Source organism: Epinephelus fuscoguttatus, linkage group LG3 (assembly GCF_011397635.1).
Source record: "Epinephelus fuscoguttatus linkage group LG3, E.fuscoguttatus.final_Chr_v1".
NCBI lineage: Eukaryota > Metazoa > Chordata > Actinopteri > Perciformes > Serranidae > Epinephelus > Epinephelus fuscoguttatus.
The window spans coordinates 6264369-6281221 of record NC_064754.1 but is presented as its reverse complement, the minus strand read 5'-3'; the positions used below and the strand labels follow the sequence as shown (position 1 = coordinate 6281221).

Below are 16853 nucleotides of genomic sequence, written 5' to 3'. Positions count from 1 at the left end.
ATCGTGAAATATAAACTTGTAGTTTAAGAAGAGGAAGCAGCTTTAAAGCTAAATAATATTTAAATCTTTACTCATATTGGTTTTATTTTTAAACAAGACAAAAAGAGTGGCCAAAGTAGAGTTAGAATCAAAACTATAAATAAATAGTTTCAATTTTCATATTCTTTGCAGACTTTTTTCTTGCCAAAGTGTGCACTTTCTGTGTTAAAAACAACATGCTTGGGAAGGTATTTTGTATTCATGTTTCCAGTTGTTCATGGGGCCTGAAGGACTGGTTGTGAGGGCTGCAGTAAGGCGTAATTAGCTCCACAGTGAAGATATTGACAAGATTTTTGGTCAGAATCAATTGGCGAGACAGGGAAATATGACCCAGGTCAAAATCTGCCAGTCCTGCTTTAAATAATTTCTAATAGATTTTCTGATCTCCCTCTGGCCACCTCTCTCACTGGGGGGAATAAATCTTTGGCTTTGCCTCCATTCAATTCTATTTCAATTTGTAAGGCTACAATTAGAAATTTGGCTGTATGTCAGAATGCACTGTAATGGGGAAATGAGTCCTTTTCAGTGTGATATGATCAGTATCTTTTTCCACAAGGTAGGGTCACTGTAAACATGATGGAGATGAAGCCAGTCTTCTACATGTTGTTGGTGGTTTCTTTCTACCTCCTTATACTTGACTGCATACACAAGTGAGTTCGAACCAGATCAGCTGTGTGTCATGATATGGATCATGATATTCACCGTGCATGGATTTCAATCAGACTCGACATATTTTTACACTTGCCTCTCCCTGCTGTTTACCCCTCAGGCCCACCGCGCGGTGCTGGCAGCCAGCAGCTCCTACTTCCGGGATCTGTTCAATGCCGGAGGGAAGAGCTCGGTGGTGGAGCTGCCCCCGGCCGTGCAGCCACAGAGCTTCCAGCAGATCCTGGCCTTCTGCTACACAGGACGCCTCAGCATGAACGTTGGAGACCAGTTCCTCCTCATGTACACCGCTGGCTTTCTCCAGATCCAACAGATCATGGAGAAAGGCACAGAGTTTTTCCTCAAGGTAACCTGCTGATGAAGCATTCATAAACAACAATATAAGGCTTAGAACTATTGGCTAAAGGGTTATACGTGCACAGGATTTTTTCTATACATACAAGAACCCTTTAAATAACTTGTAATCATGCTACATATGAACCAGTCATGAATAAAATAGGTGTTTTATGTGCTGCCACCGCGGCACCTGTTGTGTGCGTGACATTATGCATGGCATTCTGTTGTCATAGGGGTGTCTGTGTTTGCGGACACGTTCTCGTGACTCCAGAATAATTGAAACATCACACTGACACTACAGGTACTCTCTATAGTAGCAGATGATCTGATTAGATTTGGAGTGCCTTGCTGCATAAATCTACATATTAATGAGGAACACTGATTTCCCTGAAAGTACCCCTTAACACCTCCAGACACAGAGTTAATGTGGTACGAGCTCACTGGTCTTGAAATACTGGTTATCAGACATAGTGGTGTTTGTAGAGTTTGGCTTCTCCAGTAGCCACTTTGGCAAGCCAGCGAGGAATATTGAGAACTTGTGTTTGATGCTAAAAGTCTGTCCAGCTTGTTGTTTGGTGAAAGTAGTTTTGTACCAAAGCACTGTATACTTGTCGTTTATATTACTGGGCAAAAATCTGATTTATGATTGGGTAGTGTATCTTTTTCAGAATGTTCACTACTAATGTTGATATGATAACAGAGCGTTGTGTTACCAAGTAACAAAGCCTGATTTTTTATTTTTTATTTTTTTTTGATACCATATTTCAGGAACATAAACCAGGTCTGCAACTAACAATTATTTCATCATTGATTAATCAATCTTAGGGCTGGGCAATGTATCAATATTGAAGCCATATCATGATATCAGACCAGATATCGACTTAGATTTTGGATGGTGATATCGTACGTGATGGCTTTACCTTGTTTTCAAACAGCTCTGTGTCACCGCAGTGTGTGCAGATGAATGGTAGCTGCTCTCTGTGCTCTCCCCTGCTCATCTGTTGGTGGGGGTACCTGGGGTTTGCGTTACCTGGTGGACTTTTGGCAGCAGATGAGCAGAGAGCTCCAGGCGCTGGCAGCCTGGTGGGAAGCTAATGTTAATGCTAACGTTAACCTTGTATTGGGTCCGCTCTGTGGAATGGATGCTTTTTGTTTAGATGCTGAAGTATTGATGTCTCTGGCCTTACTCTTCTCTTTGCTGCTTGCTTTTCTCCCTCTTTCTTCATTTTGCAAAATGCACTATCAAATCACATCTTCTGTTTTGTGCATGAATGCATTTTGAAATGTCTACTTCAGCTTAAGCACATTGTGCCACAGTAATAATCATCCGTGCAAAAAACAGTGCTCTGTATATTGTTTTATAGATTAAATGAAGCTTCAATGCAGATAATTTGCACCAATGATTTTCAGTAATCAAGTTACTCAAGTTTCTTGAGGAATCATTTCAGCCCTACATGGCATCATATTATATATATATTGTCATAAATAATCATTATGGTCGCGACGATAAGTCGATCAACATGAGTTTAATCAAACAATATTTTGATAATCGAATAATGATCATTTTTTAAGCAAAAAAGCCAAACATTAGTCCAGTGTGTAGGATTTAGGAGGATATATTGGCACAAATGTAATATAATAAGTATGTTTTCTTCGGTGTATAATAACCTGAAAATAAGAATCATTGTGTTTTTGTTACCTTAGAATGAGCCATTTATATCTACATAGGTATCATTGACAAACAAAACATTGGCTCTAGATAGGGCCATTCACGTTTTCGCATCGTCCACCTTAGTTAGCAGCCCATCCGTGACGAGAGGGTCAGAAAAACATAGATTTTATAAACGTGAAACTGCTTTATTCAGTGTTTTTAACAGTTTAAATTACAAGGTCCATTTGTTTTGGAGAGGAGGACACCTTAACGGATAATTCGGCTCCTGGTAAAAACCCCCTGAACAATGAACAGAAAACGTTTCAGCTAGTTGCAATTTTCAATTCTCACCACTAGATGCCACTAAAGCCCCTAAATCTTATACACTGTTCCTTTAAATGTGAGAGCTTGATGCTCTTCTTTGTCACACATGATAATAACCTGAATAGCTTTGGCTGTTTGGACTGTTGGTCGGATGAAACATAACATTTGGAGACGTCACATTGAGCTCTGGGAAATTACACAGCGCATGTTTCACTGTTTTCTGACATTTAGTTGATTAAATGATTAATTGATACAATAATAGGCAGATCAATCAATAATGAAAATAATCGTGAGTCACAGCCCTAGTTATGATACTAATGAAATTTATGTGGCCACACCTCCAGGTCTCATCTCCAAGCTGTGACTCCCAGGGTCTCCACACTGAGGAGACCCCACCCTCCGAGCCTCAGAGCCCCGTCACTCAAACAATGGGAGGTGGGGGAGTCGGCGTCGTTGCCCCAGCCGTGGGGAGACCCGCCTCTTGCCTGACGCCCCTCCCACTGGTGTCTAAGGTGAAGACAGAACAGACGGCCTCCACACCTCAGCCCACCCCACAGCCGCAGCAGGTAGGCTGTTTCTGATCATCTTAAAACAAGCAAAGTGTTGCACTGATGAGGTAATTAACAACATCTAAGGCTTTTTTTTTTTTTTTTTTTTTTTTAAATTGTGAATTATGTAAAATAGCCTGTAAAAATAATAAAATATAATTCTGTATTCACGTCATTTGAAAAGGGGGCATCATGAGTAGGTGTCTCTTTGAGTTTGGGATTTGAAAAGGCTTTGATTTGATTTTCAAGGAAAGCTCGCTCCAAGTAGCTCCAGCTACAAAAAAAATTAATCTGCTTGTTGTTATGGCGGCTGAAAAGCTTATTTGAAAAACACCATATATCTATACTTTTGGACAAATTATAACCTGAAGGTTATTTCTGAAATATGGCAAAGACGATTTCACAAAGTTTTTCAAGCAAAGAAATAAATCATTTCAGATGTCAAAGGTTGTCATTTAAATTGTGTGCAGCTGCTTTGTAAGAGCTTTAACTGAAGGTCTCAAAGAGCCTTACTATGAAGACACAAGCATGGTGTGTGTGTTTTTTCATATTACCATCCATATTAATGAGCTGTGGGTGTTAAAGGAGCACAAGCTGTAGTAAACACTTTGTCTCACTTCATTTATCGTCACATAAAACCTCCTCATACAAACACTAGAATGGATTTTCCGTGTTTTTTTATTTACCTAATTTTGTGAGCTTTTTATTGCAGAGAAAGTGACAAGAAATTATACATATTTGGATTTTTGCTCACCTGCTGAAAGCTGGTAAACTAAAGACACCTACCTTCTAAAACCCAGGCTATATAAACAGAGCATATTTTCATTTTCATGGTGGTGTCATGTGTACTCATTAAACATACACTGGAAGTTTCAAATTTAGTTTCAGGTTGAAACCTGCTCACTCACTTGTACAGTGAATAGAGGACTGTAAATCTTTATAAAAAGAAAAAAAGAAGTCGAAGTGTTGAGTCAGGCTACTTAAAATACAGCTTAAAGAGAAAGTGGAGAAACCAGTTTCTTGTCATTTGATTCAGAGAAAAGCATCTGGCAAAAATAGTTGCCATGTGATGTTGGGTGCTAAATCTGCATATCAGTGTGTCTGCTACAGTCCTCACTTTCAGCACAGGCTACACTGTGAGAGTAGTGTGATCATCACCATAAAGTTTTGCTCTAGACATGCGAGTTCCACAGACAAAATTCATACATACAGCTTAATCTGTTAATGGCTTTGGAAAGACGCAGTCGGCATGTTCTTCATCGTTTTGTGACGCTGATTTGTGTTAATGTAGGCACCAGCCTTTTCTTGCAGTCAGCATTAGAGGCACGCTGAGGTTTGCTCACAGTTACAGACTTGCATAAGAGAATCTTATAAATTTTATTTGACATTTCAGCAACCAGTGAAGTGGGAGAGGTTTGTGGATTTATTTGCCAAAGACTAATGTAACTACCATGTGGCGCTTAGCAAGTGCAGCTGAGTATCGAATCTCAATCCATTTTCCTTCTTACTGAAATGTATCTGTAGCAGCCAGTGTAAACTGTTTGGCATTAAAAGTTTGCATTAAATGTCAGCCTTGTTTTTAAATTGGCTGCTTTCTCATTTTAAGTCCCCATCCACTTAAAAATGTTTTTTTCTTATGTTTATGACCCCTAAAATGAATGACCTTGGCTGTACTGACTTGTATCTGTGCAAAGTTTGTCACTAGAGAGGTGTTTTCCACATTCTTCTACTGAAGGGGGCGATGTCTGTGCACTTCCCAAAAATCTAAGATTCAAAGGAACGCGACACAAGCTAGATTAGGCACCAACATCTGGCTTTTATATTTAATGTGAAAGCTACAATCGGCATTCACACCTGGGTCAAATGACTCTGAAGTAGCCAGAGGTATTTATCAGCTTCAGTGCTAATTGGCAGCGATGGAAATACAGCACCAGGTTGGACACGCTAACTTTAGCCCCTAACGGTGAGATGCAATGACAGGCTGCTGCAAAATACCATCCGTTTCCATCCAAATGTAAGTAAGTAAGTAAGTAAAGTTTATTTATATAGCACCTTTCACAGATACTAGATCACAAAGTGCTTTCCAGTAGACAAAGCAAGTACAACAATATAACACAACATTAAAAACAAAGCACAAAACAAAGCATTAAAAACAAAGCAAGGCAAAAGACAAGGTGTCTGCAAAGTGTAAAATGTAAATAAAACATTAGATAAAAGAAAAATAGTAAGAGATTGATGGGGTAAAAGGAGTTAGTTAACCAAAGGCCTTGCAAAAGAGCAGTGTTTTCAGTTGTTTTTTAAAAGTGTCACATGACGCTGCGGATCGCAACGAAAAGGGGAGGGCATTCCAAAGTTTGGGAGCAACCGCTTGGAAAGCTCGGTCTCCACAAGTGACAAAACGAGTACGTGGAATTGACAGTAGGAACTGATCCGAGGATTTAGAGTGCGACAAGGAGTGTGAGGTTGAAGGAGGTCTGTGATGTACGCAGGGGCTAGACCATGTAGGGCTTTAAAAGTCAGGAGCAATACTTGTTGCTCTAAGTTGATTCGGAATTCTACTGGAAGCCAGTGCAAGGAGGACAGGATTGGAGTGATATGTAGTTGGCATTGAGTTTAAAATAGGGACCGAAAAGTAACCACCAGAATATCTTCGTTGGACTCTGGCAATGGGAACAGAGTCTATCGGCTATATTTAGCAGGTGTTCCCACGTTTAAAAATCCTGCATACATGCACTAATTTAGCACTAAAGTTTTATAATATGGACGCCAATCACATGGGAAACCCATATTGATGGGGTTATGACTTTGACACCACACTGCAGAGGAACCTAAACTCTCCAGCACAAAGCAGAGACGTTAGTACAGAGAGCAAAGTTAGCATTAGCAAAGTGAAAGTTTTGACAGCAAACATGGTGCAGTGTGCAGTTTTTGGATGTAATCTGGACCATGGAGCTTCCTCCCACTATCTACCAAAAAATAAAACCTAACAAACTTATTGTAGCAGATATTATTGTGTGTTTGACATACACTAATGCTGCGTCAGCCACCTCCAGTTAGCCCACATGCTAACAAGCTAACAAACAACATAAACAAATAAAAAATATTAACTCTACTTAATCTAAGCTAATCGCTGATTTTGGTGCACAAAGCTTTTACTTTGAAGTGCTGTTTCCTGCTGCAGAGTGAGTGACTAATTGACAGCTATGTGACAAACACAGCAAACTAGTTTGACGACATGGCCAAACACAAGTATGACCTTGAATGTATTAAACTTCATGGACCTTAAACTAATGGCTAAAGAGCAATCTGGACCCCGTGGTTGGACCAGTTGGGAACCACTGATCTAATGCTAACACTAGTCGTCTTGGTGTGTACTGCTCTTTCACTGGTCAACCTGGCGCAAGAAGCACTGGAGAAAGCTGACAGCCAAATGTGCAGCAAGCAGTGGTGGTGGGCCAGGCAAAGGACAGATCCACAATTTCTCAGTGAGAAAGAATAGATCTGCCTCCAGACCCTTTTCAGAGTTACTCTTTATGTGGGAAAAACAAAATAGTTGGTTTATGTTCGTTGATTGTTTTTTTTTTTTTTTTTTTTTTTTTTTTAAAGCAATAAAGATGAATAAGCGGCGTCTCTCTCTCCTCAGCAGGAGGGCTCTCCCTACTCGGTGGTCTGCACCCCCGTGGCCAAGCGGCTGTGGGAAGGGGGCAACCGTGACAGCGGAGGTGGGTCCGGAGGGGGTGGGGGTGGTGGAATGAGGAAGGCCGCACGCTACTCTTCCTCCTCCTCTTCGTCCTCTTCCTCCAACAACGCCACCCAGGATGCCTCTGGGCGCGGACCTGCAGCCAATGCTGCCATGGTGGGCGGCGGCAGCGGTGCCAGCGTTCCCACTTCAATGGGAGGAGCCGGACTCAACAGTAACCACAACAACAACAACAACAACAACGGCGGCACCCCCGAAGGCACCAGCCCGGGCACACTGAGCATGTACACCAGCGACTCTCCAATCAGTTACCATGACGACGAGGAAGAGGACGACGTGGCGGACGAGAGCGCCGAAGAGCAGTACAGACAGATCTGCAACATGTACACCATGTACAGCATGCTGAACGCTGGAGCGGCAGGTAAGCTCCCACAGCAGGTGAACACATCTGACTCAGAGTGTGAGTTCACTTCACGGTTACTGTGTTTCATGTAAATGTAAAGTTTTTGTCTTGTGATGTGTAACTCTCACTGTGGAGTGTTTATAAGCACCAGTCCCGTAAGGATTGTTTATCCAAACTTCTCAGGATGTTGAGGAGAATGAAAGGTTCAAAACACAGAAACCAGTGGAAGTGGTGTGGATGCTGCCTAAAGCTTATGAATTGTTGATAGTTTATTTAATCAAAAGGACGATCAGATGGTTGTTTGGTGTTAAATATTCAGAGCGCTGATGGTTATGCAAACCAAAGATTATTTAAAATGAGCGAGAAATGAGCTTTAAAGCAGCCAAACAGCATCAACAACAGGAGGTCAAGGGTCAAAGGGGCTTTTTAAGTCGAAGGTCCTGGATGGATTTAAAATATATGGGGAAACAAGTTGCTCAGGACATTAGTCCACATGTCTCCAGTGACCTAGAACTGAATCACCAGAGAGTTTGAGTTATATTCTCTAATTTCAACCGAGTAAAGTAAGATTAAAAACACTTTACAAAGTGCACTTAATGGTTTTAATGCATGAATGGAGGCAAAGAAGCGCCCGATGCAAAGTGGAGTGTGATCTCCTCTGTGCTACAATCCTTTCAACATACACTTGTGAATTATCTCACTTATATAATGGTTAAAATTAGAGCACCGAGGGTTTTTTCATGTCTGCGCCAGCCACAGCCGGAGGCATTATGTTTTCGGGTTGTCCGTATGTCTAGAACGTCTCGTGAATCTCGGGAGCGCCTTCTGGGGAATATCTTTACATTTGGCACCAATGTCCACTTGGACTGGAGGATGAAGTGATTAGAGTCTGGTGGTCAAATTTCAAGGTCACTTTGACCTCACACAAGAATTCATATGCTAATGATGACATAATTACACACAGATGTCTCACACACACACACACACACACACACACACACACACACACACACACACAGAAGAGATGGCATTTTATAACCGAAAGGTCAAAGGTCAGCATCACTGTGACATCATAATGTTCTACAAAAACACTTTTCTGTGCCATTATTCAACGCCATATCTCAGGAACAGAAGGGGAGACATTTGGTCAGATACTGAATTGGTGACACGAATATTGGGTGTTCACAAATAGTCTCTAAGTGAAGACAGAATGTTTCTCACTGGAACTCATTCACTAGAAACGTACATATTCATTTAGTGATAACTTTAATTGTACTGAAAAACACACTTAATACTTTTCCTTTAAGTCCTCAGTGCATATGTTATACGAGTCTGGAAACATGGATTTAAACTTTAACTCGACTGGTTGGTGGAGGCACAAATCAAAGAACTAGTGTCAATAAAGGCCGACTGTTGTGTCACCTGATGTTGCCTGTGTCTCAGCCAGAAAGTTTGACTTGAATACACAGCAAAGACTACAACCAAAGACCAACAAGTATGTACACTCTGTACCTGCATGACAGTGCAAGTGGTAGCCTGTACTCATCCAAAAAAGGGGAACTTAGAAACCAGCAGGACGGATTTAAGACGCTCATTAGCCAGTTAGCACGTTAACGACAAAGCCCGGGTGTCAACAAACACTTACACAATCACAATCTGTTTCTGCTGCTCAGTGACTAGAAACAATAATCTCACCTAATATAACACCTTTGTTTTGATCTCACATCCTCTTGACTTCAGCTGTTTGTTTGCCTACCTCGCGTCCATTTCGTGCCCTAAGCTGAACCTCCACTGAGAGTAATTCCACTGACTGAGGGTCTACAGCAGCCCAACACGGGTTCAGCATGTTGACTCGGTCAAAAAGCCGCAGACAGGGGTTACGGTTAGAGCCCTACAGTCAGTATTTTTGTCATTAGCACACATATTCATTTCAATAATTTAATTTGAGCAGCAAAACTGAAATGTTTTTACGTCCTTAGTGTTTTTATGTGACTGCTCTTTTCCTTTTGTTTTGTAGGGAAAAAAAGTTAATATCCCAATAAGCAGGCTTTTGTATCTGCTCTGAGACTCTGGCACTAGAATAGTCAAATTTGAAATGACGGGGTGAGGCAGACAGGGCACCTGGTAGAGCAGGCACCCCATATACAAAGGCTGCGTCCTTGCTGCAGTGACCGCAGGATCAATTCCAACCCACGGCCCTTTGCTGCATGTCATTCGCCCTCTCTTTGCCTCTTTCACACTACAGCTGTCCTATCAAGTAAAAGCAAGAAACCCCAAAAAATATCTTTTTGAAATGACACCCAGCCCTAAATGTAAGTAAAAAACTGCTAACAACACATCATCCTCCCTCCTCAGTGGTCGGGGAGCGGGTAGAGGCCCTCCCTGACTTGGCTCCAGACTCAGGCGGCGGGCGAGGCGGCAGGGGGGCACGGTCCAGGCAGGACTTGGCGTCGCTGCCCGCCGAGCTCATCAGCCAGATCGGGAACCGCTGCCACCCGAAGATGTACGAGGAGGGCGACCCGGCCGAGAAGCTGGAGCTGGTGAGCGGCACCTCCGTGTACATCTCCCGCGCCCAGCTCATGAACTGCCACGTCAGTGCCGGCACCCGCCACAAAGTGCTGCTCAGACGCCTGCTGGCCGCGTTTTTTGACAGGTCAGTGGTCAACATGCTTTACCTGCCATGTGTTTGGTTTGTCAGTTTGTTTGTGTGTGTGTGTGTGTGTGTGTGTGTGTGTGTTTGTATAAGCTGCAGCAAATGATAGACTGCAGGCTGTGAACTAGACTTCAACTGGAGTCAATCCACTTTTGGCTTTGAGTCAATTTTTCATCAACTCACTGAGGTCAGGAAATTTAGTTTTTGAAGCTCATCTTTTAGTTTCCTTTAAACTGATTTAATGGTTATTTAATGTGTTCTGTACATCATCTGTTTTTGTTTTTGCCTTGCTCAGGAGCACTCTGGCTAACAGCTGTGGAACTGGCATCCGCTCTTCAACCAACGACCCCAGTCGTAAACCCCTGGACAACAGAGTGCTGCATGCTGTCAAATGTGAGTCATACAGAGACACACACAGTTTTTGACACCATAAATACTGTCAGTTACATCTCAGTCAGAGTTTGGAGCAGCCTGCTGCAGAGTTGATCTTTACAGCTTTGGAATTTTAAGACTCCTCGCCGTCCATTCATTTAGTGTTTGCCTTGTGGTTTCTTTCTTCCTCTTTTTCCATTTTTCACCTCTTCTCTTTTCTCCAGTTTACTGCCAGAACTTTGCGCCAAGCTTCAAGGAGAGTGAGATGAACGCCATCGCAGCCGACATGTGCACCAACGCGCGCCGCGTCGTCCGCAAGAGCTGGATCCCCAAGCTCAAACTGCTGATGGCCGACAGCGACGCCTACTCCGCCTTCCTGGCCGACAGCGTGAAGATGGAGGCCGACGCGCTGGGGGCGGAGCAAGGCTTCGACCCTGCCTCCCTGGAAGTGGTGGCGGCGGCAGCGGCTGCGGCCGCCAACCACAATGAAGCGGGAGGTGGAGCCACGCAACCAGACACCCTCCAGGGGGCGGGAGGAGACGGCAGCACTTTGTTTTGAGTGAGTGAACGGACAGATAGATGAGTGGACAGATGGACAGATTTGATGGAGGGAGGGATGGCATTTCTCTGGGGGCGATGAGTAGAGAACGGTGGCCGCTTTGGTCGTGATGACAGTTGTCACTCCTCCCCTCGCCGCCGTGTGTTTGGGGGGTCTCTTTCTTCTTTTACACCTCTTCTAGTCAGTTTGTTCTGCTTTCCCTCCTTCGTTTGTCCATGTTTCTGTCTCTCTCGACGGCCCAGAATGCCTCACTTTGGGTTGTTCCTCCTTCCTTTTCTGGTGGAGAGAGATGAAAAGATGGAGAGAAAGGTAGCAGAGGGAGGAGGTCATACCCCCCCACACACACCTCCTCACTCCTCTGCAACCTTTCAGAACCTGATTGTTTCAGCCTTTATTTTTTATGTTTTCTAAAGTGTGTACTGTCACTAAGGCCCGTTTCTTACCATAATCAATCACAGACATTCCCTGGGGGGTGGGGGGTGGGGGGTGGGGGGGTAATCCTGTTTGGAGAACGTGGTATTTCCTTCCCCAAACTCCGGTAACACTGTTGTTTTTGATATTGAATGTATGCGTGGCGAAGCATCCGAACCGCAGCGTTGTAAGTCAGTGGAGGTCGAGTGAGTTTGTACAGAGCCCTTTTTTTAATTTTTTTTTTTCTTTGTCTGTTTTTGCTTTATTTCATCTGGATGCCAGATGAAAGCTTCTCGGAGAGCGTGGGATTGATGAGGTCAGGGGTTGAAATGAATATTAATATGTATATTGGCATGGTTTATGATCTCCCCGACCTCCGCCCGACCCCACAAACCCTGCTCTTCAACCCCAGCCGAGCATGCTGGGAAACTGACCTGCCAGCCTTTTAGAGAGCTGCTGGGGAGTTCTGACTGACAGTGTGGCGGGAGACGGGAAAAAACTAATATTTGATTGACTAAAAACCTTTTTGCCTGAACTTCCCCTTGTTTTTTGACCCGTAGACTACATCCACAATAATATGCTTTTGTGTTAAAACACATGACTGTTGCTACGTTTACGCCTGGCGTCCACACTACTCTTTGGCTTCCCTAAAACGGTGAGCTTTGAAAACACTGCTGCCCCCGTTAACGTTTGAAAACCCCGGGGATGGGTTGTAGTCTTGACATGAGGAAACTGAGACTTTAAAAAGGATTGGGTCTTATCGGTCACAAGGTGTCAATCCAAAAAATTTATAGCTAATTCTACATACTTTTGTGATTTCATCCTTCATGTGTGGGTAACGTTGCTCTTTTGCCGCTGCCAGGCATCCTCCAGCGATGGATAATGCTCCTGGTACCGCCATATTTGCTTCACAACGCTTCCCAATCTGTTTTCTACCGCCTTGACAGCCTTATACTCACGTTATTTTCAGCAACAGTTCCACCTGGTTGTTGATCCAAGCAAAGAAATGGCTCGACAACCAGGTTGCCATCTCCGTATTATTTACTGTAACTAAGCAACCAGCTGTACACAATCTGCTTCCTGTTTACATTGGCACACACTTGCCAAGTGTACGTAAATAGTCCTGCGATTCGCGTTTCCAGGCGTGATAGTATGAGCGGAGATTATTTCTAAAATGGTGCTAAAACCCTCGTGAGTACAGAGATCTTTTTCATTTTGAAAAGCTGTTTTAAATTAAAAACGTATTAGTGTGGATGTGGCCTTATGAAAAGACAATTTTAGTTTTCTTGTTTTTGTGTTTAAATTCTTAATTTTTCCTTTTATGTGTGTGATTTTTGCCGAGCCTCCCGAGGGAGAGGAAACTTGTTACCGATGATTGTCAAAGAGTTTGCGCGTGATAAATGCACTGTGTTATTTCCTGCGGTATGATTACAATCGAGCTACGTTTTTGTACGTATCAGAGAGAGACGAGAGGCGGTTTTATTTAAAAAAGCAACAAAAAAAAGAGAAAAAATAGAAGCTGAAATCCAATTTATATCTCTGGTTATCACCCTTTTTTTTTCTTTTTTTTTAAGAAAAAACGTCTGAAGGAAAGTCAAGAAATATCCAAAAGCGAGTTTCTGCCCGTGAGCTTAGGAACGTGTCGTGTGTGTGTGTGTGTGTGTGTGTGTGTGTGTGTGTTTGTGGAGTGTGTGTGAGGATTCAGCAGCAATGTTCTTTTGTTTTCAGCTCGTGTTTAAATTGTTTTCCCTCCAAATATTCGCAGCCATGCCAGTTAACAGAACAAGTTTCCTCGGGCTCTGCTGCCTGGATGCGTGCTCGCCTGGCATGGACAAAGGTGCTAATTCAGGCATTGGTACATTGCAAGGAATACAGCTCCGTGTGTGTAATGTGTAGGTGTGTGTTTGAGCGGCCACGCTGTTTTGTGTGTGTGTGCTGCAGCAGAGAGAGAGAGGCCAGACGGTGTGTTTTCACACACGCTTGGTCGATTCATTCACCCATCACTGCGGTGAGCACACACACTCACACACACGCAGGCTAATACGCATTTGGGCGCTGTCAGCCGCATCAGCTACAGTACACCAGAGCAGCATGGGAATTAAAGGGGAATTACACTGAAGCAGAGCTGAGAGGCTGTTTGTTGTTCGTCACATGTGAGCATTCACCTTAAATTTATTTTAATGAGGCCGCATCATGGGAAAGGTAAACTGTTGCTGCGCTGGTGGAAAGTTTTGTTGTTGCTTTGACAGTTAATTTCCCAGCTTTATGTCATGTGCGATACTCTGAATTATAAACAGAAAGCTGCTAAATAATGGAAATCACAGAAGAATGTCGGCATAGAAACAACCCTGAAAGCGAATATTGCAGTCATATGCGCCTTTGATACTTAAGTGGCTGAATGGTAGCTTTCAGAAACTATAACAAGAATACAGAGCGAGATCTTTTCTCTTTAGAAAAATTGACCTCCAAATTCCACAATGCAGCTGAATACAGTCATCAGCTAAACCCTGAAGAGGGCTTTTTGCTCTTGTTCAGTCTGAAGTTGAATACAGGGGCTCCAGGTGAAGTTTTTGATTTAGTGCCACTGATATTTTGCTCCTCGGTGCCATTGTGGTGTTTTAAATGGATATTCAGAACCTTGTTACACCAGATTACAGTCTCAGTTTTGACCCCAGTTTCAGGCTTTTAATCATAAAATCTCTCTCAGACAATCAATGTAAAGGCGCTCTTTCTTCTGGCAGACCTGACACATCTGTCTGTTTGGCACTGTGCAATAAAAGCAGCAGTGTGAATAGTAGGGAAGCAAAGCTAACCAGCTGTAAGTGCATGTACTGTGTTGTGTGTGTTGAGCAGATTACTGTGTGCTAGAGGTGCGCCGAAATCACAGCTCAGTTCACACGCCTGTTTAGGAGTCACGGTTCAGTGCGAGTTCGGTACAGGGGAAAGAAACAAATGTATAAAGATCCATTTCTCTTCATTTATGTTAATTAGACAGTATTGGACATGTCAAAAAGACAGACTCCTCTTGCTGGGGACTGGAGTAACATTTTGCCCGTCTGCAACATCACTCAACTGTTTTCACCATAAAGATTTTCATGCACTTACGTGTTACACTTTACAGACACTTTCCCAAAAGGCAGCAGGTCTCAAGAGGCTATAAAACTGAAAGCATCTCTTATGATGTGAAATTGACAATACAAAATAAATAGAATAATAAAAATAAAACTTGTGCATTAGGAGGAGTGTAACAGTTATTTCTGTCTGGGCAATCAGCCAATCTAAATGCCAACCGCTCCAGTAATTGTTTTATCCTGTTCTGCTTTTGCATCTTAAGGAGTTGGAGTTATGTTTTTTCCTCGTCCCAGTCACCAACACATCTGTTATCCCTTTTCCACCAAATTAGCTCTGGTTCTTGAACCGGTCCTGATCAGGACTCTCAGAGCCTTGGTGCTGTCTAGCGACCCAGCCTGCACTTCCCCCATTTTTGAATGAAACCATTGTAATCAAGCATCATCATCAGAGGGTGTTCCACAATGCACAGTTGGAGTAAACAGTAGTAGCAAGATGGCAGATCTCGCTGATCACCTGTGAGCTTTCGTTCAGTTATTACAGCCATTTGTTCTTGTCCAAAAATAAGCATGGACCAACTATTAATGACAAGAATACATAGAAGACTAGAACCAATTTATTTTTGGTTAAAAAGCTCAGAATGCTTCACTAATAGGCGCGCAAACTAGAACGGCACCCATTCCATGTTGGTGATGCTGTCGAATTAGCGCTACATGTAGCATGTTGGACGTGTGGAGCAACTGCAACACATCATCCTTGTCTTATACACAACTCCCTCTCCGTTGCTGTTGTAGCTGCACGGGAACCCACAAGCTGGTCCTCAAGCTCTGGTGTTTTATTTGCGCTCGCCAAAGTGTGACTGATTCACACTTCAGTCCTCTTGTTTCGCTAATCTCAGTAGCATATGTTGCCACCTGCGTACAGCTTAAAGTTATAGGATGAAACTCCCGCTCATGAAGTGTGTTTCAGCTATATGTGCATTAATTGACATTGTGTTATCCGTGTGCATCTGTAGGAACTGAACCATGACTTCTGTACCGTGATGGTTTGGCATGAATACACAAACCATTACAGCCATTACTATGTGCAGTGCATTCGTTTATATCTTAGAATTTAACACAGAGAGTAGGGTAAAACTTTCTCCATGTCTCCCACATAATTGGTGGCAGATTCAAACAAATTTCAAATCCTTTTTTTAGGTGTCGGGGCTGCATTAGACTGCTTTGTGTTAATTACATCCAGGCCACAAAAGGCGATTTATTTCCTCACAACAAAGTGAATTAACTTCCTGTTTGTGTGCACTTGTTCTGTCAAAGTGTGGACAAGTTGAGACTGAGACCAGAGCAGATGATGACCATTGTGAAATCTCCTAACTTGTCAGATCAGGTCCCTCCTGTATGAGGGATTATCTAATTATCTCTCTAATTTTATAATGCTGGAACTCGATTTTATGTGCTCAGCTGGTCTTTAAATATATTATTGATGGCGCTGAGTCACTATTGGCTACATCACAGCAACAGATAAGTTAGTTTCTCATAGTAATCCAGCGTAATTTAAATGACCATAAATTAAGAAGCTCTGTTTCCGTTTAAGCAAGTATATTAAAAATGGATTTATCTCCCAAAGGTCTTTTATTAAATGCTGTTTTTTTTGTCTGATGGAAACACAGAAAATATGAAGTGGCACTAGATGACAGAGAAAGTTTTGCTCTGGAGCCCCGAGTGTGACAGCATCTTGGCAAAAACGATAAGATTGGAAACAGACTTAGTTCCTGTGAAGGTCGTGAGTGATGCTTTAAAGTTTGGAAAAAGTGATTTGTTTACAAGTTTGGAGACATTTTGGAATTTACAAAAAGCAGACCCGTATCCTGCGTCGCGGTACTGTCGTGTTATTGTGAAGACTGGCCTTCGGATGTGGACGCCAGTAACCAGAGGCGGGCTGGTTTGGTTTGTTGTCCTGAAGTTTGTCTGTCAGATTCGGTGGATTAGACAACACCTGTGATAACTGGTGGTCACATGAAGCGTGTTTCAGTCTGCAGATATTCCCATATTACTTTTGAAATGAAGTGTGACGTTTGGACTGTAGGGGGCAGCAGAATGCCTTGAGTGTCAGAGGTGTCATC

The 16853-nt window shown here is 42.9% G+C and overlaps 1 protein-coding gene across 6 annotated transcripts in view; it reads left to right on the top strand.

Annotated features, from left to right (window-relative positions):
- nacc1b (nucleus accumbens associated 1, BEN and BTB (POZ) domain containing b) overlaps positions 1 to 16853 on the top strand; it is a 34125-nt gene that overhangs the window by 16112 nt on the left and 1160 nt on the right. For 5 of the 6 annotated variants that reach the window (XM_049571572.1, XM_049571570.1, XM_049571573.1 and 2 more), the window contains 6 exons: positions 809 to 1051; positions 3361 to 3582; positions 7208 to 7685; positions 10023 to 10320; positions 10616 to 10713; positions 10917 to 16853. The exon at positions 10917 to 16853 is cut by the window's right edge and continues 1160 nt beyond it. In XM_049571572.1, coding sequence (XP_049427529.1) covers positions 809 to 1051; positions 3361 to 3582; positions 7208 to 7685; positions 10023 to 10320; positions 10616 to 10713; positions 10917 to 11251 — 1674 coding nt within the window. In that variant the 3' untranslated portion in view covers positions 11252 to 16853. The remainder of the gene's footprint in view (positions 1 to 808; positions 1052 to 3360; positions 3583 to 7207; positions 7686 to 10022; positions 10321 to 10615; positions 10714 to 10916) is intronic. The other variant, XM_049571574.1, reaches the window with a different exon arrangement.